The 26,295-nt window shown below is 39.4% G+C and overlaps 1 protein-coding gene across 2 annotated transcripts in view; it reads left to right on the top strand.

Moving 5' to 3' along the window:
* Nucleotides 1-26,069, top strand: part of PDZRN3 (PDZ domain containing ring finger 3) — a 148,326-nt gene extending 122,257 nt beyond the window's left edge. For both annotated transcript variants that reach the window (XM_042799673.1, XM_032985741.2), the window contains 7 exons: nucleotides 7,369-7,622; nucleotides 10,057-10,144; nucleotides 17,799-17,897; nucleotides 18,850-18,912; nucleotides 19,793-19,894; nucleotides 20,977-21,093; nucleotides 22,038-26,069. In XM_042799673.1, coding sequence (XP_042655607.1) covers nucleotides 7,369-7,622; nucleotides 10,057-10,144; nucleotides 17,799-17,897; nucleotides 18,850-18,912; nucleotides 19,793-19,894; nucleotides 20,977-21,093; nucleotides 22,038-23,588 — 2,274 coding nt within the window. In that variant the 3' untranslated portion in view covers nucleotides 23,589-26,069. The remainder of the gene's footprint in view (nucleotides 1-7,368; nucleotides 7,623-10,056; nucleotides 10,145-17,798; nucleotides 17,898-18,849; nucleotides 18,913-19,792; nucleotides 19,895-20,976; nucleotides 21,094-22,037) is intronic.
* Nucleotides 26,070-26,295: the final 226 nt, after the last annotated feature.

Here is a 26,295-nt window from a genome sequence, read left to right as displayed (position 1 = left end):
CTACTCACAATAAACTTTTACGCACAGGGGCTTTCTGCCTTTCTTAACCTTTCAGTTCACTACTTCAGCCGATTTTCTCCATTTATACTATTGCAAATTGTGTTTGCACTTGCTTGAATGCAAAACTCCTCACCGACATTCACTGAGTGTCCTGCCTCACTGCCTTCTGCAAACCTCTTTCCAGGCCAGCCCTGCCCTGCTGCCCTGGCGTTGGGTCTGCAGGGCTCCCAGGGGCTCATGTGGAATCAGTTTGAGGAACATCTTTCTTGTATAAATGACCCGGGTGTGTACATTCTGCCATCACAGGAAAAGAGAAAGAAAAAATACTGGGTTTTCCATAACCATTATATTGGAAGAAAAAGAAATAAGAATTTAGGGTAACCAGGAGGAAATTTTGTCTCTGTAAACAAGTGGCGCATTTTGATATACCTGAAAGCCCCAGATTTCCGTTTGCCATCAGTGAAGTGGCAGTTACTCTTCTCTAACCACCCAGGAAAATAAAATATGTAGATCACTTACCTTTCTAAATAATTAAACAGCAGCTATTAACAAAATGACACTTATGTAACAGCACAACTGTACTATCTTACCGAAATACCTTCTTCATACCTCAAACAAAAATAAGACTTTGTTTTCTAGTAACGGTGCTGTACTCTTACTAGCACAACTGTCCTCTAAAGTAAGAGTGCAATTCTGTCATCTCAGTGATGGCTGTAAGCTCCCGTTGACTTGCACGAGAGGTCCAGCCTTGCCCTCCCAGCGTGAGGGTCCCAACCTCCAGACCCTGCGCCAATTTTGACCTCAGAAAGGTTTGGCCTGAAATTAGCATCTGAACAGTGGCAGTTGGCTCAGGAATTGCTGGAGGATACCAGACCTCTCAGTCGAATAATTGTTAAAGCACGTATGTATTGTATAAAACACCATTAGGAAATCTGTCCTCACAAAAGGTATTTCACCGTGACACATATCCAGAATGAATAGAGGAAGGAGGAGATTTCAACAAGAGGGATGCCAAACGTCTCACACAGCTCGGACAGAGAAGGAAACCGTTGTATATCCAATATCTTACACACTTGCAACACCACAAGATGATATTGAAAAGCCATGTCCTAGCTAGGTAGAGCAAATTCTTCACAGGCCTAAAAAGACATGAGGGTTTTTCCTGGTTTTCTTCCTTTTCTCCTTGTTGATCTGCTCATCACTGATTTGTTTTTTCACCCTCTCTAGTGGCTGTGTGTACTGCAGTACCCGCCACTCTACAATATATATGCATCCAACACTAGATAATGCAGGTTCATAATATGTTGCATCTAACAAGCTACTTCAGTAGCTACCAAAGCAAGAGAGATTTGAGAACAGACCCAAGAATGGACTTAGGTCTTACCAACACTACACCCAGCAAGATCCTACTGCACATTTTTACTCTTTTATCTCCAGGGTAGCACTCAAACCTTGCCAGCCTTTTTCACAGCTCTTAAAAGTTCAGTCTTAAAGTACAGTCACATTGTATTTGCTGGTTTCACATCTCGTAACTGTAATGGGCTGTCCTTCAGCAGTTTCACCTGATGTTTAGGGTTCAACAGGGAAGTTCATCTGCTGCTTCCATTTTCGCCCAATACAGCATATTATCATCTCTTTCTTTTTTTTTTTTTCTTCTTTTTATTGATGCCTGTTTATTTTTCTCACCATTTACTTATTGGAAATAGGAATTAACAAAAGGTCCATAACTGAAATGAGAGTTTAAGACATCATTTCCATTTACTTGTTTGTTGAGACTCTCCCATTTGGATTTGTGTCACAGCCTCCCCCTGTGACACCTTGTTGCATCATCTCTCTTTTTCTCAATTACAAATATCCATCACATTTTGCCTTAGTTGACCATGACAGCATTTTCCTTTCCATTATCACAGTTCAGTTGTACCAGTGGAATGCTGGTGGCACGCTTGGCTTCATAACATCTCGCTTTGCTGTTGCACTCATCTCTATTTCAGTCAGAGCCTGAGCTAAGGCATTGCAAAGGCAAAACTCCCAGTGACATTAATGAGCATCAAAATCAAGCTCAAGCGACTTGTGTTTTCATTCCAAGTAATAAAAGAAAACTTCTAGGAGACACTGACCTCCCGGACAGGATTATGCCATGTTTATCTATAGATTTCTTGCTGCATTTACAATGTAGATTTTAGGTAGCGTGCTCTCTGCAGCCTACTTTAGTGCAAAAGAATATATACTATAAGTTACTATCCTATAAATACTATTCTATTTCATAATTATTACATAATTTCTATTTCAAAAAAATCAAGCATCCCTTCCTTATTTACAGCATGGTCTTAATTCAGTGTATTTATCTCTGTCTCATGCAGTTGTTAAGCCTACTATCTGGCTTCACCACAAATTTCATCAAGGTCCATTCAGTTTGCTTTAACTACATACACTTCAGTTTAGCTACAGCTTTCTCATATTCAATATATTTCCAATGCAAAGAAGGTCCAAAAGCTAAGCATTTCAACATTTCAGACAAGTTAATTTATCCATCTTTTGTGCCATGAAAGCTCCCATTGTCTCTGTCACATGGCATGTAAGGTTCTTAAGAAATTATGCATATTTGTAGTTTTTGGCACTCTTCTGAAACATTCATATGCATGGATTTTTCTCCTGTGTTATTTCAGATGTAACTATTTAAAAGGAAGAATTTTGCTGAGTACAATTCAGCAGCATTAGGAATAAAGTCTGTGATTACAGAGCCACGTTTTTGTTTTTTTTTTAACAAAGTGAAACTGTACAGATATATTTATTGGCTTTTAAGCACTGGGAATAATTGTTTGTCAATTGTGAAAAATTTCCTGGATAGAAACCAAACATCTTAATATCATCTATTTGCTAAAGTTTCGGAAGCACTCAAGATTAGTCACAGCTACTAATTCTACACAGACAACAGAACTCAGGCCATTGAGATCAGGCCAGAATATTTTTCATCTGCATCATTTTTGTGCTACTGAAAATAAAATACCAAAACCTGCTTACTTTTTTTAGACAAAAAAGCAATTTAATGCAGTTATACAGAAGCAGAATTAAGAATTACTAGTTTTCATTATCCAAATATTTTAGCATTCCCGTTTCATGTCCTTTCAATGGAAAATGATACTAATTCATGTGCTGGGAAGAGAAATAGTAAAAAAAAAAAAAAGTAAATACAAACAATTCACTGCTCAGTATTTACCACATAGTGTGGCAGTTACTGTGGGTTTTTAAGGGTTCAGGTTCAGACTGTAATTTCCTTGCTGTAAATCACTAAAGCATATTTTTGCATCATTGCATATTCTTCCATCGTTCCACACTTAGAATCTAAATGGTTAATAGCAGTAGCTCTGTGCAACCCATTAACTCTTATTTTGTTAGTGCAGTTCTGAACACATCTAATAGGTCAGCAATCCACCACATTGGCCAAGAGCACTGATCAAAACAGAAACCTGCAGAGCTAAAAGGATTCCACTCAGTTCGAGTTTAGGAATCAATCTCTTGTAAGAGATCCACAGACTGACCCTGAAACCATTCATCATGTGAGCAGCTGCTGTCCGGAGAATTGTTTGCCTAATCTGATGCGGATGCTGCCATCCTTCATAGAATTATTAACTTTTAAAGACAAGATCCCCAGCCATATTTTAGCAGTGGGTTAAGAAACCCATAATAATAATGGTACAGTGAGTTATGCTTTCATTTTACTATAATCATTGCCATCTTATCAAACCCATGATATAAAATTATATATACATCAAATATAAATCCCCTTTTAGAGTTATTTATTTACCATGCTCTACCAAGTCCTAGCATTCTGAAACGCCCAAGTGGAGATTGTTGAATACAAATACCCAATGAAATGCTCGATTCTGACTTGGAGCCAGTGACACAAGATGAAAGGTTCTAGCAGAGCAGCCCTGATGCCATCACTTAGAGCCCTTTTAACATCCCTGTCCCCAGGTTTTCCCCAGCCCCTCCGGTGGAGCTATCCTTGGAGCCAGCAAAGCAGAGCAAGATGAGCACAAGCTCCTCAACAGTCTAATTCACTGTCCAGTAGCTACAGTTAAGCCACTGATGAATGGGCAGTTGTGAAAATCCACCTGTATCTGTTCTGCTGCCCAGAGAGGGAACTCAACGGCAGCAGGAAACAAGCCGACAAAATGCTGAGTCTCAACCCAAAGCCGAATGCCAGAAAGTCATCAACCTTTCCTATACAAGATCCCCTTTGCAGGAGAGGTTTTAGATTGAAATCTAGCTGGCTCTTCTCTGTAATTCTAAAATCTGTTCTCAGGTCCTTCTGCCTGGCTGTGCAACACTTCTCTTTTTCACTGCGTTATCACCTTGTAGAAAACATAGTCAGGATACTGCTTGGAAATAATTCCAATAGCAACAATTTATGATACAGTCCAACTACTGCCTGTTCGCTGCACAATATCAAGCTGACTTTGAAGTTATGACTACTTAAATAAACAATTACATATGAAAGCACAAAGAGGATGCCAGTCCATGGATTTTCAGAAATAAAAGTGTCCAAAAGAGCCTAAACTAAAATGCAGGCCCTGTACTACACTATCTGCAATCCAAGCTCATCAAAATATTGGGGAACAAACTGGAAAGCTATCCTTTGCAGGATTTTACCAGTTTTTAGCATAAAGATGTAGAAAATAGCTCACATGAAAAGTTTCCTGCTCAAGAGTTATTCTGAGCACATTTCTGGAAAAACAGTACACTTGCTGCAATTCAGATTCTTTTATTTTGATTGTTTGTTTGATATAGTTGTACCAAAAAAGAAAAAAAAATAGGATGCACACAGTAAAATGTGCAACATTTAATTTGCAACAAATAATAAAACTCAAACCATAATCAGCATTTCCTTTTTCCAGAGAAAACATTACACTGAACTTAATTTTACAGCTGTACAAATTGTTTTAAAGTAATCTGCTCAATTAGGCGAGTTAATGATATTTAATTTGACCAGGCCAAACTTTACATGCTATGCATTGCTGTGAGCAATTGTGTTCAAGACAAGTGTTTGTGTAATGTAAATGTAGTGCTAACACCTTCCATTCTCAGCTGACTTAACAAAAAACCTGGTGTTATCACCTCTCTAAGATAAACCAAAGATGACAGTGTAAAAATTGTTTTGTGCACAAGGTAATTCAGGAGGAATTCAGCCTTTTCAATCTATTCTGCACTCGAGTTAACTCTCTTTATTATCACCCAGCTTTTTGCTGTTGGCAATACGTTAAGTATGGGCTACATTCAGTTACTGTGCTGAGTAGTGTTACTCATTCACTGGCCCCACTTTAATAGGACTAAACATGGCATAATACAGGGTGAACTAAGTGCAATCTGATACAAGTGAAGATAGCAGAATCTGGACATACATTTTAGAGTTTTCAGTCATATTCAGGAAGCTAATGTGGCAGAGCCACCATACTAGCGGACATTTCAGACATATACAAAGATGATTAAATGACAAAGTAGTAGCCACCTCTACTACCTGAGGTTAGACACTACTGCATCTGTGTCCAATCAAGGCGATTCATTATTTTTATGCCTTGGAAAAATATGCTATTACTTGCGTGCACTTCCATGCAGAAGGCAATAGTTTCCACTGTGCAACTCATCCCTCTGATTACAGAGACAGTAATGCGGTTTATCAAGTGAATAGCTGTCTAACTGGAAAGAGCACAATGTAAGACATCATTCATAAAGAAAATATATAAACAAAGCATGCTCCTTGATGAGAGGGACTGCTACGATAGGGGCCCTCACTGTCAGTACTAGTAGCATCTCCGTATCTTGAATTGCAGTTTATCTCTACATGTCAGTCAACTAGTCCAAAGAATATGGTGACAACTACATGATAGCACGATGCTTTAGGATTGTCATTTCACTATACAGCTTTCACAAACAAATTGCTCTGGGCAGCTTCTCTTCAACTGCTTCTTTTCATCTGTATTAAAATGCCAACAGTTTGCAGGTTAAAAGAGGATAAAAACTTATTGGAGTTACCAGTGGTTCCCACTGCTTCTGAAACATAGTTTTTTTATATATGAGCCCATAACACTTTTGGATTTGCAAATGTCTCAACAGGCCAAAGTTCAAAAGAAATCTCCACGTTAGGCTGGAAACAGCAGGGAGTGGGCACACATTCAGTCTTTTCACCACAGTTGCCTTTTTTCAGTTTGTTCCAAACTGTTCGTTGTGTTTAGCTTCCTTAAAATTGCAGTCCATACAGTCAGAGACACACAGCAACATTAAAATTTTTCACAAAGCAAAACTCAAAATGAGAATTACGGTTTTGCAGCTTTATAAAAATTCTGACAAATGTGACCTCATGCCCTTCACAGCCCCTAGGTAGACTTAGATACTTATGGAAGAATTCACTAGAAACTATGCAAGGAAGGCGGCTAAGCATGAGTGAAACGCAAAGCTACAGTGGGTTGGAATACTCAAGACCTTGCTCTGGATCAGGGAAGACACGTCTGCTTGCCAAAGATTTGAAATTGAGTAGTGAATTGAATGCCTCGTTTCAGTTCTGCTGTTGTGAACAAAAGCTTCACTACTCCTTTGAGATAGGAGGGATTTGCGTTCAACTTCTCAGCCCCCCACCTTCCATAGCCTGGCGTGCCTAATATTGTTAGTTTGCAGTGGGGTATCTCAGTCATGTTTAGTAAAGGTGTTCTCTTACATATAAGTATTCACTCAACCAGGAGATAACGGTGGTAAGATCTGAGGATGAGAAATGGCCAAGCTACACAGACAAGAAGTTATTTCAGCAAAAAACCCGTGATTGCTTTTTCCTTATTATGTCTATTCACTAGCCCAGTACGATGTCCATGCCTGTCCCTAAAATGCAGGGGTTTAGTGCAGTGACTAGGTACCACCATCATATTTCATCTGCAAAACTGTTTATCAGACACAAATACATAGTTTTGTAATTTCAGATCTCGTCCCAGTAGTTTGGTTCAGCAAAAAGGTTAAAAGATTAAAAAACAAACAAATCTAGAAAAATTACAGGAGAATCAATAACTTGTTCTGTCTGAACAAGGGCTGAGGGATTTCTAATCTGCAAGAAACAAATGGGATGCTGGTTTGTACTTTAGCTCAAAGAGCGAGCCCAGTAAAATCTAACAATCAAAATAAAAAGCAAAGTACAAGATCTGTAAAGTTATGGTAGTGAAAGGGGAAACTGAGAGATGCATAACGTTTCATAGTTACTAGTACTTGCTGTATATACCTTTATGTGGAAATTGAGACTTTTAAATTAACAGCCAAAGCCAACAAAGATACATCCTCCGCTTTCTGACTGTTTCTTTCATTGCTTTGCTCGCTTTCTTCCCGCAGGTCAATGGAAAGGATTTATCTAAAGCAACACACGAGCAGGCAGTGGAAGCATTCAAAACAGCCAAGGAGCCCATCGTGGTGCAGGTCCTGAGAAGAACTCCCCGCGCCAAGGTCTTCACTCCTCCTCACGACTCGCAGCTGGTAGATGTGGGCACACAGACCGATATCACGTTTGAACACATCATGGCTCTAAGCAAGATGAGCTCACCTACTCCACCTGTCTCTGTGCTAGACCCCTACCTCCTACCTGAAGAGTAAGTAACAGTTTTTGAAGCCCTTGAAAATCCTTGCATTCCTTAATGGGGCATGCTAGAAGTATTTCACAAACCCACCTTTACTTGCTGGTGAACCAGTACCGCCAGAAGTAGCCATGATTCATACGCCACTGAACCATAACTCAAAACATTTTCATTTTTTCTACACATTAGCAAGCCGTTACTCACATGAATAATGCCAGAGTCACAAGATGGCCTCATAAAGCTTATATTTTGCTGGCATTTGATGGATAAAGTTATTGCTTTTGGTAATTCCTCTCACTGCCTCTTTGGGTTGCTTATGTTTTAACTTTATTTTTATGGCTGCCATAAATTGTGTAATGCTAAGAGCTGCTACATTCTGTTCCATTGTATTAATTACTTTATTATAACCCTGCAGCAATGTTACCCAAATAAATTATTTTCTAGGACTAAAATTACTTACCAGTGCTGTCATGGATGTTTTAGAATCAAATTTTAATTATTGTTAATGGTAGTTTGATGCTTTTGTACTTACAAATAAAAATGACAATTATCTCTTGGCACACACACCCCACGCCCTCACACGCTGTTCAAGAGGAAAACGGCTCCCCAAGGAGCCCATGCAAATTGCCTGTCATCTTGCCACGCGTCTCCACAAGGGAAAAAGTAATCGAAAGGATTCTGAACGCCTCAGTTGCTGTGTATGAGAGACCGTGATCTGGCCAATCCACAGCAATACCTGGTTTTGAGGTGATCCTGCACACGGTGGGAGGCAGTGCTCGTGTGCACGTGTCCTGGCCGCGCAGTGCAGCTCTGGAAGGGGAGCCCCCCGACAGCCTGGGCTGTGCCCACCGATCGGCACACCAGAGCACACACCACCGGACATCCCTGTCGGTGCTCCTAGGAAATAGGGTTTAACTACGAACAGGCACTCATCCTGTACTGCTCCTAAGTGACTTGCACAGCACGTTAACGTTCACACATTCAGCCAGGAACTGGGATTCTATGTGCAATGGCTGTTCCTTTCATGACTCTCGGTGCTGATTACTTGAAAAATGGTTCCACCGGATATTACTTCATGGCCACCTATTCCCTGCCCACTGAAAATTCAAGCGCAGCTGCACGTTTTAGTGGAAACGTTTGACAAAAGGCTATAGCTTTGAGCTTCTTTGCAAACAAGCAGCAGGGCTTAGATCACTGTGGAGAGGACACACTTACTCTTATTGCACCTACGCTGCATACCCCCCGACACATTTGCAAGAGGGGCTTTCAATGCCTGCAACTTTCCAACCGCAAAACCAATCGCACGAAGAAAATGGCAAAGATAATTCACGATGAATCATAGAGGTTGCAATGTGCCTGCATAATAACCGCTCAGTCCTGTCAAATAACTTCATATTGCCCCTTAATCGTTAGACATGGATCCCAACTGCTAGCATCATCAGTGGCCTTACTCTGAGTTGTAGATGTTGGTGCTAACCACCTCGCCTGCCTCACAGCTATCCCAGCGTCCAAGGGCAATCAGTCAGCTATTCAAGCTCTCGCACAGCATGCGCAAGAAAGCAGAGTCTTTTTTTTCCTAATGCTTCTGTAACTTCTCCGAATCCCATTCAGATTAATCTAACCTACGTATAATTTATGTATTTTAGCCAATTAGCAGATGCTGTTATGAAAATAGCCTCACACTCACAAAGAAACATGTATCTAGTGAACAGAGAAGGAAAGGGAGTTTACTTTCATTGCAGAAAAAAAGTGTTCCAGCATAGAAAACAGTGATCACAAGAGCATTACACTGCTTATAGCTTCTATAATATGGACAGTTAATGGCAATAGGAAGAGCAGTGCATATTTAAATAGTATTTAAATCATTATTCACAGCCTATCGCATTCAAATCAATCAACAGAATGCTGTTGATCCAAAGAGTTGGGTGGCAAATTATTTTTATAATACTTCACAATTTGATGAAATTTTATGGTTTTAAGGCAAAGTAAAAATGCCAAGCAGCAAAGCAAGAATGATTTTACTTTCATGTCTGCAAATAACCTGAGGTCATGAGTAAATAACCTACTATTTCCTCTCATCTTGAACCCTGACAAATATCTGCCCACTTAGCTGTCACCCGGTATCCCCTTGCCCTACTTTGCTGCTATTCTCTGTATATTTTTTTCCCAAAGTCAGCTCTACATTTGGAGAAGAATCCTTAAGAAATGCTAGGACTCTTTACAACTTTCCCATTCATCATCGGATGCCAAATGCTTTAGACTCGTGTTACAATGCATGTAATTTTTAATACGTTTATTGGTGTAAATGGCCTAGTGTATATAATTAACCACACTCAACTTCTTGGTGTGGTTGTTACTCCATCATTTTCATGATGACTTGCTTGGAATGGATTAATATCCTAACTAGACTACTGAGTGCTGTCCTAAATCATACCTTTTTTTTTCCCAGCCATCCATCAGTGCATGAATACTATGACCCAAATGACTACATGGGAGGAATTCACCAAGAAATGGACCGAGATGAGTTGGAATTAGAGGTACTTAGACTTTAGTAACTATTTCATTTACTGACAGTTTAACATGTGCATGTCACACTCTATATATTGTATATAAAGTGAAAAGACATTTTAAAGCAGATATTTGCAACAACATTGCTTATTATTTACTCTGAAAGTTACAAACCTTACTGATACCTTTAGCAGTGTATCTGACTGTGTGCCATGGACTGATGAGCTAGCTCTTAAGCTACCAAATTAACATAAATAATGAAGTAATTGATTCCACTAATTAAATTCTGTGTAACTATGCTGATTTAGACTTTCTGAAAATCTGAAAGACTTTGCAAGTTTGCTGAGTGGCAGGACCTGTTCCACGTAGTCGCAGTAAAAATGTGTGTTTCCCTTAAATATTCCCCAGCTGAGAAACAGATGTTCTTGATCATATAATTATGAAGTATTTTAAGTTTACAAGACAAGACCAGAATATATTTGCCACTATATTAAGCTGTTCCTCCCTTTTTCATTACTGAAAAGTTATATATGTATACATATAAAATTATAGATAATAGAAGTTGAACCAATCATGAAGGTATAGCCAGTCCATTTTCCTGCCAAATCTTTAAAAGTCATTTGTGGTTTCAGTACTTGTATTTCCCATCAGAAGTTCATCTTCAGTTTTCTCATTCTTAATGTTAATAAGCTGCTCCCAACCATTCAGAGTACAGCATATAAATTGTGGGCCTTGGTGTTCTGAAAGAAACTTAAGCAGTACTGACCCACTGAAGTGTTTTGAAAAGTTTGTAATAAATAGCAGTAAAGTATCTCAGTATTTCTAAATACTGCCAGCCATGTCTGACCCAGCTAATCCATTTAAGATTATCAGTAAGTGAATAGTTTACTCTTAGCTTGCTTGCACTTCTGATTTCTTAGATCCTGGTCCTGCTAACACTTATTTATCAAAGTAAGCGATGCTGACCTGTCTGTAGCTCTGTTTAAATCAGTGGTAGATTTATCAACAGCTTCAATGGGAGCAGAGTTCAGTCATTCTATGAGCATGAAGTTGTTGCCTTCTATAAAAGTGTTTGCAGGATCAAGGACTAAAGCCCCATAAAAAGTTTGCAAGCTGTTCTCAAATTCTGCAGATCTGGTAGCAATTCATCTCTGTATACAAACGCAAATCAAAGTTGGGATAAAATCAAAGTGCCAGTAAAACAAATGCTGTTTAGCAGACTTCAAGGCCTTACTTTTCAAACAAGTGCCTTTCTATTTTCTTAAATGAAAATAAATACAATATAGATTTCAGTTTTAAGGGAAAATGTAGAACAAATTAGTATTTTCTGCCAGTGTCTTTTCAAAATCTATCTTTTAGGAAATCTAATATTGTGGATAAATTATATTGCTTCCATTAGAAGGTCAACCAGTTGAGCTGAAAACTATTTAAACACATGCACTTCAGTAGCCAGACGTTAATATGCCTTAAACCACAACATTAATAATTTTGACATTGATATAGTACTTGATGGCAAAAGGTGATCAGCTCTGTAACACAGGGAGATGAACATTAGAAAAGTCTCTGTAGCATAATAGTATTTCTTAAAAACCACTACAGATTCTTGTGCAAATTGTAGAGACTGTGATCAATGGTAAGGTCAAAGTGCTAACAGGGACTCAAACTGACTAGTTGCTTTTTTGTTTGCCTTTTGATAGATATGTTTTAAAAGACCACAAAGGCACTGTTTCATTGACTGCAGCAGGAATGTCTAAAGTAAGAAAGCCATCAAGTCAGCCTTCTGGGTTTCTGTGTCCATAAAATGTGCTTTGAATTTAAATCAGAAGTTCCTCATCTAAACTTTTATGGTCTATAACTGACTGGTTAGTGATTTGTAACAAGTAAACAAGACAAAAACAGCGAAATACCCAAGTTCACAAGCTTCTAATGTAAATATCCGCAGGAAGTAATTTGCTCTGGCAGTATTGCCAAGATGCCAAAATTGTCTTCTCAGTTCTATCTCTCAACATTTTTCTTTAAAATTGATGAGTCAGAGGTAACCGCCATGTATTCTCTACTACAAAAATAAATAAATACCATTTCTTTTATTTTGAAGTTTACATGCCACAAGGAAAGAGGGACTAAATCCTGAACTACTATTTTATTATAAATTAAAAGTACATTCATTCTTCACAGAGGCCCAGACAGAAGTCATTTCAGGTTCATAAAGGAAGAATAATGTCACTCCAGGATTCCCCAAACAGTGTTATGCGTTAATATGTTTATTCAAACAAGTCTGTCCAGCTGTCAGACACACAGCCCGAGTGAAGGCTTTCTCAGTGTGTTAATTTTCTCAGATTACAAAGGAGAACATTCTACACCAAAATGGGGGCTTGTTCTCTCACATTTGACTGTCTTTACACTTTCCTGTATGTGACTCGTATGTAGGTCTTGCTTTCTTTCTGAGTAGAGAAACTGAACTCAGCTGAATGGCTAGTTGAGACTAAGTGTAGCTTGGAGATTAAAAACTACATTAAATGTTCACTAACTGCTAAGAAATCTCCCTTCTGATACTCTCACTCAATCTTGGACAGAAGTGAAGTCTTCACATCAAACGACTGAAGGACAACAGATTCATTCAAATAGCTTTTTGCCCTCACAGCGCACAGCTCTTGCACAGCGCTCCCAGCATGAAAAAACATCATCTGATCAGCAAAAAATTAACACACTGAGCATCAAAATCCATGCTTCACAATTTGAAATTAATACTTTATTGCTTTTCGGAAACCATAAATAAAACCTGAGTACCAAGGTTTCAAGCTCTCCCCTTTACTGTACTTTGCTACATTGGTTTAAAGTTTTCTTTTACTTCTTCAGTAATCTATTTGCAAGGGAGGGAAGGAGACAAGAGGTAACTATCTGAACGTGGGAAGCAGAAGGCTCCATTACAGCCACTCTGCAATTTTTATTCCATCCTGGTGATAAAGCATTTGAAAGCGTCTTTTATGTGAATATATTTCTTCTCAGTGAATGCTCCTGCTCTGCTGGGAGTTGCAGTGATCACGAACTTCTCAAGGCATTACTCTGTCTCTGAATACAACGGACTTCAGCCCTAGCTGTCCTGCTCAGGCAGTGATTGAACATGGAAAGGTTTAAAAAGCAGCACCTTCCTTCAGCTTCACAACTGTACTTTCCAAGACAAATATTTGTATTTTCTTTGTTTAGAACAAATCCAAAAGAGGTAAAATTTTCAACTTGCTGACAAGCTACTACTGAAAGGCTGTCCTCCCTTAGTTCTGTGGAGGACTTCAACCTGGCCTTAACACCTCTTACCGCCTGAGAAAGGTCTTAATTGTGGACCATTGGCCATCTGCTTGGCAAAGAGCCTGGGCATCCTTCAAGTTACCTTACTTGGGCACCTAAATCTCTTTTCGTCAGCGTGAGAAGGGCTTTTCTTCAGCCTTCTCCAGCACCGCTGATGACTTACACTAGCCCAATGTCTATGATCTATCAGAGAATTACCATCATAGAGCCAGGCTGGCACAGAAACCTCCAAGTAGATTTTTACTTCTTCTCTAGGGCAAAGAATTTTGGAAAGAAAACCTGGTTTATACAATTTTCTAGTCTGAAAAGTGGAGGGGTGGGGGGTTTGCTTCTTACCCATGTTGAAAACCACATTTATGTGAAAAGACAAATGTAACAATCATTCTCTTTAGCTTCAAGAGAGCTACAACAAGATTCTTCCTCCTGCTGAAGCAGGGTCAGATGCCAAAAGGCGGTGAGAAGGCCTCACACAGTATAAAAGGAAATAGTTCTTTATATTTATTTCCCTGACATTCTTTTCTGGGTGAAACCTATTAATGGAATAGTAAAAAAGCGGGCCCTGCTGGTCAGGCATGTCAGAAGTCAGCACAGAAAAAATCCCCACTGATTTTTACAGAGACAAAGGGACAGAGTACATATCATGCAAGCTTTGGATAATGCTTTGTGAAAGTTTGAACTTTTTTTACCCATCATTGTCTTCTCATTTCAGATTTCTACTCCCCATTTCTGTCTTGTTAGAGAAAGGACTTTGATTTTTACAAATTTGCAGGCAGGCCATAATTTTAAATCACCGGTACAGTAATTCAATAATCTCTTGCAAATGAAGGATTTTCTAAGCTTATAGAGGTTAATTTATTATTATCACTTACTCCTAATTCATTATTATGAGTGGTTACAGGTATAATGTCATAGTGCACGTTCATTTCTTCTTGTCTCGCTACAAATGCCATATGGATTTCAGCAACTAGCTCTCTGAGCCCTCCTTGGCTCTACATTTGATATGGAGCCAATAATCTTTCAGACAGTTCTCTTGTGCAGACTCTATTCTGAAATAGCATACAAATACGTCTCTTGAACATCTCTCAAAATGTCCCTTTTACTCGATATAAAGAAGCAGATTTTAATTATCTGTGTGAAAGTTGTAACACATATGAAACTTTTACATTTATCATATTAACGCAGCGCCAACATTACCACACTCTGTGGATACCACCATTGTCTGCTAACTAATTTCTGCAGATCTAGACCAGGTGTTGAATAACTTCAGTGTCCTCTTTCTGCAATGTAGGTGCATGATACATTTCATATTATTTTATACAGAGTTCATGACAATCTTCTCTGAGCCCTAGTTCAGCACTAAATATTCTTTCACCTCCAAGACTGTACCATACACCAGACTAATCTGGCAGCCCGGCTGCTGCTGTGCACGCAGGGGCCCCTGGGCTCTCCAGAAGTGCAGCGCTGAAGACAGAGTAAGAAATGGCAAGTCCAGTGGCATTGCAAGCACATGAACTTACACCTCCAAAGTTCTCTAGGCCCATATTAATTCCCAGAGTTTAATTAATTCCTGGTACAATCACACAAGCTGTATATATATATATATATTTATATATATATACACACACATACATACATATATAAAATAATACCTGTCCTTGCAGGTGACAATTTTCTGTTCTATTTTTCCTTTTTATGTGTCTCTCAATTGCACAGACTCTACTCTGAACATGGGAAACAATCTTTGCTTTGAAGACTCTGGTGTTGGTTCTTCAACTCCAACTGGAATTGCACACTTTTATCTCTCATATATTTCAAACCTTTATGATTATATTAAAACTTTATCGATGCAAAGATGCACAGACAGCAGCTGTTCCTATCTTTAAGTACGCAAAATTATCATATTTGGGTAGCATCAAACCCACTTACTCTTTTCCTACCAAGGACTAGAGGGATTGTGCCCAGGGGTATGTCTGTCAACTAATTCCTCATAAAAATTCAGATTCTAAGCACCTGCTCTAAGAATTTTTTATTTGCTTTAGCTTTTCACTGCTTTATTTGAAAGGGTATTTTTAAACCATATATATCAGTTTTCCTTTTAAAATATATAATGTTTAATTTACCAGATGATTTATTACCTTCTAGTATACCACAGGTAACGTCTTAGATGGAGCATTTGAAATGTAAACCCATTTTTAATTATACTCTAATACACTTCATAGTTATGTTGGGAAAACACCTATTGTTATTCAAAACATGCACCAGGTAAGAATGAAACTAATGGCTTGCTCCCTCCTATTCTTCCACTCCAAAAGGTGCTGGAAAATGTGTATGGTTACATAAGATCTATTTAAACAATCTCCAAAGTCACCATGCTTTTTTGAGGGGGAGGAAGGGAGAGGGAGTTTAATATAACATATATATAGTTTTCACTACCATTATGGCAAACAGTATAATGAGCTACAGCACTAGTTACTTGCCAGTATTTCATCGCCATGTTTTCAAACGAGTAAACTATATAAAAACTTTCCTCAAGACATGAAATCATTTTGTTCAAGAATACAGGAAATACAAGAATCATTCTAGGTCTGAATTAGGCCCAATGCACAAATTCCCACCTCATTCCCTGTTCACACCGTGATTAAATGCACAATAAACACATTGACTGCAGTGGCATTCCCAAGGATCAAATGAGATCAGAATTAAATCCACTTTGTCTCATCTTTTCTTCTGGAGAATTTGCTCTCTAGAAAGCCCCAAAAGCTGTAGGAATCTGAAAAAAAAACAGCCCACTATTAAAGTGTTGCGTTCAAACCTTTAAGTAACAAAAGAGAGAGAAAAAGAGCAGCAGCTCACCATGGATACTATTGATTGAAACCATTTAAATACCATCTGAAATGTCACTGACATTTACAGCTATGTTTCTTCTGGAAAAAAAAAAAAAAAAAAAAAAAAAGAAATTGCACATGTTGACAAGTAAATAACATGAGATTGCTGATCTTGGCAGCTGTCATCTAGACATGCCAATAAATTATTCATATCAGCTTGTTTTATTGTCTTGCCCCTTACAAATGACACAGCGCAGGTCAAAACAGAGAGATGCTCAGAAATAATGAGTCACGTTATCAGGACTTTTCCACTGGGACGGACGGGTCCAAGCAGAAGAGTGCGGGGCAGGGTGTGCCCTGGGGCTGGGACAGCCCTCCGATCCTGCACGGGCCAGGCTGTCCTTCTCACCCTGTGTCCCTGCGTCCCTCTGCCCGGTCCCACTCTTTCCCTTCGCAGCAACAGGGCTTGAGCCCCACAGTCGCGTCCTCCATCCTTGCCTGGCGTCAGCTGCAGAGGAGTGGGACCTTCCCCAGCCTCCCTCGCTGCCATGCGCTCTTCTAAGAGAAATTAAAACCACAGCTACAGTTGCTATTACACCTCTACCTATAAAGAAACATCCGTCCTCCCTACAGCAGCATCCTCAGGGCTGACGCAGCAGTCGCAATAAGCTGGTTAAATGTGTTAAGCCCCCCCAGGGTTCTCAAGCTCCCCGGGTGTCCCTCAGAAGTGAGAAGGCAGAGCTGAGAGATGCTACACGGATGCTCACACGGACTGCGCGCCAGCCAGGAGCACCCCACAGCTTGTAAGCATCTCCAGTGTCACAGAGCAGCAGCAAATGTAGGAAGAAAGTAACCCACATGAAGTCTGTGGGGAAAAAAGCACAGGGGGAAAAAAAAAAAAAGTGTGTTTTTAAAATGGCTTAAATGTCTCCAGGACTAACAAGACCACCGAAAGAGCACTGGAATGATAATCTATGACCCGCCCAAACCAAACCTTTGCTTATTATATTTCTATCACCAATACCAAATGCTTTGCTGACAATATATTGATCTTCAGTCACACTCTTGAGAAATTTATTACATCAATTCATGAAAATTACATAAGTTAAGGTAACAGAGTATTATATTTTTCACTGAAAATCCAGAAAATTTCCCTGCTTATAAGGAAATATATATCAGCTGTGGCAAATATTAAAATCATACTGTATAAGTATTTTACTATTTGAAGCCTTACCACTATGTGATATATAGGTAATTTTTCTTCTTTAAGATCAATAAAAGGTCTGTTTTCAAAATGACTTCATATTGACTGAAGGGTCAAAAATGCCCCAGGTATTGATTGTCTGCATATAATCACATTTTGCTCAGTAAGTTAACCTCGTCTACAAGTGAAATGAAAAGAGATCCACTATATCACTTAAGCAAAATATTTTCATTGTATTTGAAAAATTGCTTCCATCAGTCACTGGTATCTCACTGACAATGTATTTTATTTTCTTTTTTTTTTTTTTTCTTTTTTCCTTTTTTTTTTTTTTAAAAAAAAAAAAACCCTCAGGAAGTAGATTTACATAGAGTGAACAGCCAGGACAAGCTTGGCCTTACTGTATGCTATAGAACAGATGATGAAGATGACATGGGTATTTATGTGAGTGAGGTAAGATTGAGCTGATTTCCATAAGATACAATTTGTCTTTTAAACTGCAGTGTTGGGCATTTGAGACGTTTGTCTTCTGTTTGTACTATGTTCGAAAAACAGCCAGAACGCAATAACTGGAAGAAATCTAATTATTTTTCTTTTTCTCCAAACTGAATGAAATCCTGCATCCATTGAAGTCAAACTTCGTTATATTAACATCTACTGTTCATTTTTCCCCTCACACAGTCTCAGCTCAGTTCAATTTCAGATGTTTTCAAAGTATTTTTGATATATTCCTCCTTTAATTTTTGCTCTCAATTATTCCATAAACAATATAAATGAAAATTTAAAAAAAAAAAAAAAAACACAAACAAAAAACCCCACCCACAAAACAAACCACAACCAAAAAACACCACACACTTTTATTTGCAAAGATTTGGGGCCCATTTGTCTCTCTTTGCCCTCTTCCCTGAAATAAGTAGCATTTTATACATGATGTTTTTATCATGCAGATCCATTTCAAATTCATAGCAGCATTGTGGGGAAAGAAACTTGTAACTAAATCTAAAATCTTCCATTAAAATGCATCACTTAGGACATAATCCTTCCTGTTCTGTATGCAAAAACTGGTTCTAATCAGAGCACTGTGTTGTACAGCAAAATGTTAAATTATGAGGTAACTCAATATCATGCAAGCATGATAAACCTACATTCTCTGAAGACACATCTCAGGAATAAATGTTTTGGGTTTGACTTGGTCATTTTAATTTGCGTTTCACTTTATCTCACGTAAGCAAGGAAGAGTCCTGTAATCACTCAGCAAGATGTAACAACCACAGATACAGCAGCAATGACAGACAGACATTACAGCCTTACAGTATCAGTCACATTATCAATACTGAGTTTACAACAGGAGGTAAATACTGAGCTCTCAAACCTCCAAAGCACTCACAGTTCTCCTGTTTTCTAGATTGATCCCAACAGTATTGCTGCAAAAGACGGACGACTCCGAGAAGGGGATCGCATTATTCAGGTACGTGTGTCGATGGCTGAAAGTCTGCTAACACTCTATAATCTGCTGCAGTGTCGGTATTTCAGTATAATTTTTACACATCGTTCTATTCAGGCTGGTTTATCATACGCTTCCCTTTTAACTTTCTGAGAATATTTCCCTTTCCTCTGCCGTATCTCAGTTAGATTTTGGTAGTCCTGGCCAGATAAAGCCCTATATTGGCCCCACCCTGCAGGCTAAGCATTTTGTCAGCAGATGTCATCTGTTTCCAGCACATATTCTGATACATTTCCACTTTTTGAGTCTTCCTTCTACCCGCAGAAACCCTCTATTTTGGCCCAATTAATTATTCCTCCTTGCAGAACCTCTCAGGGCAGCCCTGTGTATTCACAGGGATGTTAGTACTTGTTCAGCAGGCTGAACACCCGGTGCTGTGTACCAGAATGAGTTGTCCTCCAAGTGCAACAGTCCTACGCCACGGGGCTCTGTCCAAAGCAGTCTGTCTTCTGCACAGACACTAACAGGAGTGGAAGTCCACATCCCATTCGGTCTGTGGGAGCAGCATCCACGGCCTCCCCTCTCCCACGCACGGATGCTCCTGTTCCTTTCCACCCACCAGACCTGAGGTTATGATTCTGCTCCGGCCTAACTCTCCTTTCTCCGGTTTCTGTCCTCGTAACAAGGCCCTGCACATCACATGCAGAGGTGTGGAACAGCCTCACACGTCCAGACCAACACACTTGCCCAACACTTATCTGAACCACACGGCTGTAGATGTGAGCATGGCCCGTGCCTGGCCTGCGCTGGGATCTATCCAGCTGTGCGCTTCTGTAGAGCTCATCTCAGCAGCATTTAATTATCCCTATGAAAAGATTTCATTGTGTTGCTCTTTTCTTTAAAGATCAATGGCATAGAGGTACAGAACCGAGAAGAAGCTGTGGCACTTCTCACCAGTGAAGAGAGCAAGAATATCTCCTTACTTGTTGCAAGACCAGAAATTCAGGTACTGTAGCAACAACAAAAAACCCTCTCTTGACTCTTAATTGAACGAGATGCTGTTTTGTAGAAAGCAGTTGTTCTGAAGAATTTTAACCTACCTAAATCTACCAAATCTACCTAAAACCATATTATACAGCTTGGCTGGACATCTATATGGTCTAAAATAATGGAATTCAGCAGTCACGGTACTTATATATATATTTTATATTAAAGTTCAATTTATAGGACATTTGGTGATTTATATATGCTGCAATGCTATTACAAACATCAGTCCGAGGTATTATGGATGGTTTCAAGCCATAGCTTTGAAGAATATAGTGAACTCTAATTCCTACAACTATTGATTATTCATTCATTAAAACACCTATTATTTAGCCCTTCTTACACCATCTCTTAATGTAGTTAAAAACTGTCAAGAAGCATCCTCAGCTGTAATAAAAGGTTGAACCAGATCCCTTTGTGGAGCAAGGATTAGCACAGCAAAGATGTTGAACAAACAGCCATGAGCGCTATTGTTTGATCTGTCTCTGCTCCTCCCGCTGTGAGAGCAACCCTTGCCAATGCACCTGGAGACACAGGGGCAGGCTCACAACTATCCTCTTAACCTAGCTGTTTCTGATCTTTCCCTTGGGGATAATTGAGGCTGGGAGTAAAACAGTCTTACAGACCCCTAGCAAGCATTTTTCCCTCTGGCCCTTGATGCTGCCTCACAAGCGGTGTGTTCAAGCTTTGGGCTCTGGAGTAATTTTATACATCCTAATCAAGTCACGCTCAAACCAAAACAGCCCCAGCTCTTAGAAGTATTTCCATGGATGAAAAGGCTGGTTTTGTTTCATGTATAAAGGGCTGTTGAAAATAAAACCGTGCTGCTGGAAATGGAGGCGGCTGTGGGGGCAGGTAGGACAGTCAGTACCCACACTTCGCCCAAGGAGACGTGTGCTCCTTCCCAGGACGCAGCAGCACTGTCACAGGAAGGAATCTCCTAAGATTTCCCAATCACTTTCCACAAAGAAGTAACGTAATTTATGTCAGTCTTCATTCCTTTGACAACGTTTGGTTTGTTTTTTTCCATCCCTTTTCACACAGCTGGATGAAGGATGGATGGATGATGACAGAAATGATTTTCTGGATGACTTGCACATGGACATGTTAGAGGAACAGCACCACCAGGCAATGCAATTTACTGCCAGCATGCTTCAGCAGGTACTACCGTTCTGTTGTACAATGGTGTCAAAACTTCACATTGCACTCAATATTCCAATATTGAGCTTGACTGAATACACTTAAGTGTCTCGAATGACGATCGAGGCAAGAGGACTTTCTGTAAAATCAAGATATTACATGACTATCCAAAAACTTCATCTCAGGGACCAAAATGTTTTAAAATGTTGTATCTTTTATTTTGCCCCTTACAACAACATGATCACAGTTCTTAGAAATCCACCATTCTGGCTGTGGTCACTGGGAAAAGTACAAGCTAGGTGTATGGTAGATATAGCAGGTAGAGAGATAACTTCCAAAATTTCCTGTTTGATACACGTGCACTTACTGAAAACAGCCTGCCTCCCAAAACCTTACAATTCAAAGTTACTGAAGAACTCAGGCAAGTGACTGAAATAAGGTCCATATACAGGGAGAAAGATAAAGAAGAGGTTTTTATATAGCAGAGTTTATACCGGGCCACAGATTTGGGTCTGTATTCCTCATCGTTCTGCCATGATCAATGCAATCACACAGTTTTTCAATTTTTGTCTAGAACTTTTTCTAGAGTTTTGTAAAACTCTACATCCTCTGTGGCATCCACATTTTTTGAAGAGACATATTCTCACTTTGGCACCACAGTAGAACTGGATACTTTTGTGTGCCTAAGTGGGAAAAGAAACATTTTGAAAATGTGATTTCTGTCATTGTTGCTATATAACTGAAAAGCAGACCTTGGGTTCTTCTCAAAAGGACATCCACAGCAGTCTGTATTCTTAGTGACCATTTCTACGAGTTCTTAATAATATTTCTTTCCATATAAGTAAAAGACAAAGATGCAGAAAGTATAACAAGTGACAGATTAAGAAAACTTAAAAAATAAACACCCTGAAAAAATAAACATCTTACAGTAATTTCTCTTTCTGTCTTTCCGTTTTTACTACTAGAAGAAACACGAGGAGGATGGAGGTACCACAGATACAGCCACTATTTTATCTAACCAGCACGAGAAGGACAGTGGCGTGGGGCGCACAGACGACAGCACTCGCAACGACGAGAGCTCTGAGCAGGAAAACAACGCAGATGATCACACCACCTCCTCCAACACCTTAGGGAGCCAGAAGAAGCTGACGTACAGTCATGACACCCTAGGAAGTGGCGATATGCAGTTCAGCAACGAGTCATTTATCTCGGCCGACTGCACAGACGTTGACTTCCTTGGCATCCCCGTAGACGAATGTGAGAGATTCCGGGAACTGCTGGAACTGAAGTGCCAGGTGAAGTCTGCCAACCCTTACAGTCTGTATTATCATAACAGCACTCTGGATATGAGCAAAAGTGACCAAGAAAGCGTTGACAGAGAGCTGGAAATGCTGAATGAGGAGCTGCGCAATATCGAGCTAGAGTGCCTGAATATTGTGAGAGCTCATAAAATGCAGCAGCTGAAAGATCAGTACAGAGAGCCCTGGATGCTGCATAACAGCGGGTTCCGCAACTATAACACAAGCATCGACGTTCGCAGGCACGAGCTCTCAGACATTACAGAGCTCCCCGAGAAGTCTGACAAGGATAGCTCGAGTGCCTATAACACAGGCGAAAGCTGCCGAAGCACACCACTCACGCTGGAGATTTCCCCTGACAATTCGCTGCGCAGAACTGCAGAAGGCATTAACTGTCAAGGTAATGAGGGGGCAGTGGCATATAATGTCTCCCAAAAGAACTTATTTGCTAGCTCAGAAAGTCACGAATCCAGCACTGGTAAATGCCATGCCTCTGCTAAAGATCCTGACCTTGGCAAGCAGCTGGAAAGCAAGGAGAGAAAAGCCAGCGATGGGAGCAAAAGCCCTACTCATGGTCAAAAACCTTCTGGCTCCTACACCTCCCCATACCATCACTCTCCATACAAGCATGCTCATATTCCTGCCCACGCACAGCACTATCAGAGCTACATGCAGCTGATCCAACAGAAATCAGCAGTGGAGTATGCACAGAGCCAAATGAGTCTGGTGAGTATGTGCAAAGACTTTAATTCAAGCCAGAGCGAACCGAGGATGGAGTGGAAAGTCAAGGTCAGAAGCGACGGGACGCGCTACATTACAAAGAGGCCAGTCAGGGACAGGCTGCTGAGAGAACGCGCCATAAAGATCAAGGAGGAGCGCAGTGGTATGACAACCGACGACGATGCCATAAGTGAAATGAAGATGGGCCGTTACTGGAGCAAGGAGGAGCGGAAGCAGCATTTAGTGAAAGCGAAGGAGCAGAGGAGGAGGCGTGAGTTTATGATGCAGAGCAGGTTAGATTGCTTAAAGGAACAGCAAGGCGCAGAAGAAAAGAAAGAGATGAATATCATTGAACTGAGCCACAAAAAAATGATGAAGAAGAGAAATAAAAAAATATTTGACAATTGGATGACAATCCAAGAACTGCTAACCCATGGAACAAAGTCACCAGATGGTACACGGGTGTACAATTCCTTCCTGTCAGTGACTACTGTATAATCACCATTGCTAAATTATGTACATAAAACACTACCATTGGGGTAGAAATCAATGCCTCGTTCAATGTGGCAAGTTTTTTGTATATAAGAATACAGTCATCGAGTTTATAGTTTAAATACTGAACTCTACAACTGTGGGTGCCAGGATCTCCACTGGGAAGTGGAGAGGAAGCTTGCCCATCTCCTTCAAAGGCAATATTAGCAGTGCTTTTTGGAATACTGATTGTACTTTTTTACTTGTTACCTTTTACATGAAGTGTTTAAATATCAGAAATGTATTAACCATACTTACACAGGTAATTTGCTTAAACTATATTCATATTAAAAGGTACCCATGCTTTTCTTTACCTAAAAAAAAAAAAAAAATGCAAAAACCCCACAAGAGCAACCACACATGTATTTTTTTTTTGTGAAACCATATTTTGTGGTATTATTTTGCTGTTGTTCACTTCTACACAGAGTGCTGTTTATCAATATTTAGCTCAAAGTTTAAACTCAAAATTAGAGTCATTCTCTTGTAATATTTAATGTTTATCAAACAGCAGTTTTTAGAGTTATGCTCAACATTTAAACATTTTTCTTTTTAAGGTTTCTGAAGAAAGTATATAGGTTTCATCTGAAAAGCCTGAAGCAGAGTACACTATACTGCAGCTTTAAAGGATTTTAAAGCATGTTTGCAAATGTTGCAACCTATTGAAAAAAATGTGCATGTACAGCTAATTTGTTTATATAAGACAGTTTGTGGAATTTGAAAAGCCCATGGTAGTAACTGTTTGCTATATAGATTTGAATGTATTGAATTATAAAAGCAGTTTCATGAAATCATCATTAGCTACAAACGTTAACAAGTAAAATGAAGTAAAATAAATTATTGTTTTCTATTTCAAACTATTTAAAATTCTTTTGACTCCCTCCTGGTTTTACCATGTAGAGTATTCTTTCCTCGAGCATAGCTCCTATGCTGCAGAAATGCCTGGACAGCCTACTGGAGTCAAACCTAACAGAATAATCTGCATCCTGACTTTGGGGGGAATTTGGATTGAGGTTTTCCTGAGGAGAGGAGAGATGAAGGGAAGAGACAAGAGAGAAGTACAAAGAATATCAAGAGTAGAATCAAGCAATGCGGATCTTCAACTCACAAGGCATGCAAGATGACCTGTGAGAAAGAAATAGGACTTCTACTCTCCTCTTTTGCTTTGTTTTGTGGTTTTTAGTGGTGTATAAAACCCACTTACAAGCTTCAGTGTGTGTTTGCATTAAAAACAGACAATACATAAATTAAATCATATATAAATTAAATCAAATAAATATATAAATTTAAAGAGATGGTGAAAAAGAGAAAAACTAAATGTCAGAGGTATCACTCATTTTCTTGTCTTCTAATTAAGAATTCAGATATAAATTGGAATATTCTGCTGGATTAAGGAATACAGACTCATTACGAATAGTTCCCAGATTCTCCATCCCCTCTCCCTTTTCCCTTGCCCCCACAGAAGACTTGCTCCAAAACCCTTCAAAGTTTTTGTTCTGGACTTTTTTATCATAACTATACAGAGCAAAAATTACAATCTTAATGATAGAAGTGAAAAGTTGGAAGGGGTGAAATTAACAGCTTCTCCGTGCCTATTTTGTCTAGTAATCAAGAATCAAACAACAGATTTTTGGGGGAGGTTTTCCACTCCCTTTGTGGACTAGCACTGAATTAGCACTGAATGTATGTCTATCATATTCCACAGGAAAATCTTTCACATACCTGAAAAGGCATCTTCAGCCCATGTAAATTGTCACGGCCCCTTGAAATCTGGCACTCACGTCAATAAGCCTCTGTAAATTTATCTTCAAATGATATTTTCCTTGGGGATAAAGTACTAGTCCTACTGTAGTCTACAAAAGATTTTCTATTGACTTTGATAGAGCCAGGATTTCACCTGACATACTAGCAGCCATTATCATCACGAGTGGTACAGTAGGAAAGAATACATCATTTTCTCAACACACTGCCTTCAACATAAGACTCGTGCTGTCTCTGTCTCATATCTGCTTTAATCTAAGTTCATGTTCTATTCATCCCAGCTGGAGGTGTGAGAGCCACAGCAAAATACTGCCTCTCCTAAAGTTCATAAATTCAGATGCACAGGCAGAGCTATGATTAGGGTGGAATCACATTCCTTAAACAAGTTATGAAAAGACAATTAAGTCATCTTCAGTCTACCTAGAAATAGTAGAGTAAGATTTGGAGTGCTCTAATAAGGAAGAATTAACATCAGGGTGTTTCCTCATAAAAGTAGGCTCCTTTGGAACAACCTCACAGGTAATGGTTCCTTTAGGCATCAGTTATATAAATGCTGAGCACTGTATGCATGTGTGCAATGGCAGAAAAGTATTTGGGAATTCAAGTGTCAACGGTTCAAGCATCAACGGTATAAAATTTACATTCTTTAAGATGTTGAAATAAAATTATAGGCCAAATATTATTCTCACACCTTTGAGTTCTTCCTCACTAAATATCTACTGGGTTTTTTTGGTCAGTTAAAAATCGCCTCTCTCCTTTAGTGTTATGATTTAAATAACTAGCATCAGTTCACAGAATCCATCAGTTATCCTGGAAATCCACACAAAAGCTTTGCAAACTGCAGATTTTCCTTTTCCTTTCTCAGTTATCTTATCACACACCCCTTTTCATTGCCTTATCAAAGTACTTCATGCCG

This window comes from Tyto alba, unplaced genomic scaffold (genome assembly GCF_018691265.1).
Source record: "Tyto alba isolate M040663 unplaced genomic scaffold, T.alba_DEE_v4.0 Super-Scaffold_3, whole genome shotgun sequence".
NCBI lineage: Eukaryota > Metazoa > Chordata > Aves > Strigiformes > Tytonidae > Tyto > Tyto alba.
Note: the sequence above shows the minus strand (reverse complement) of the source record. Positions and strands in the feature narration are given on the sequence as shown.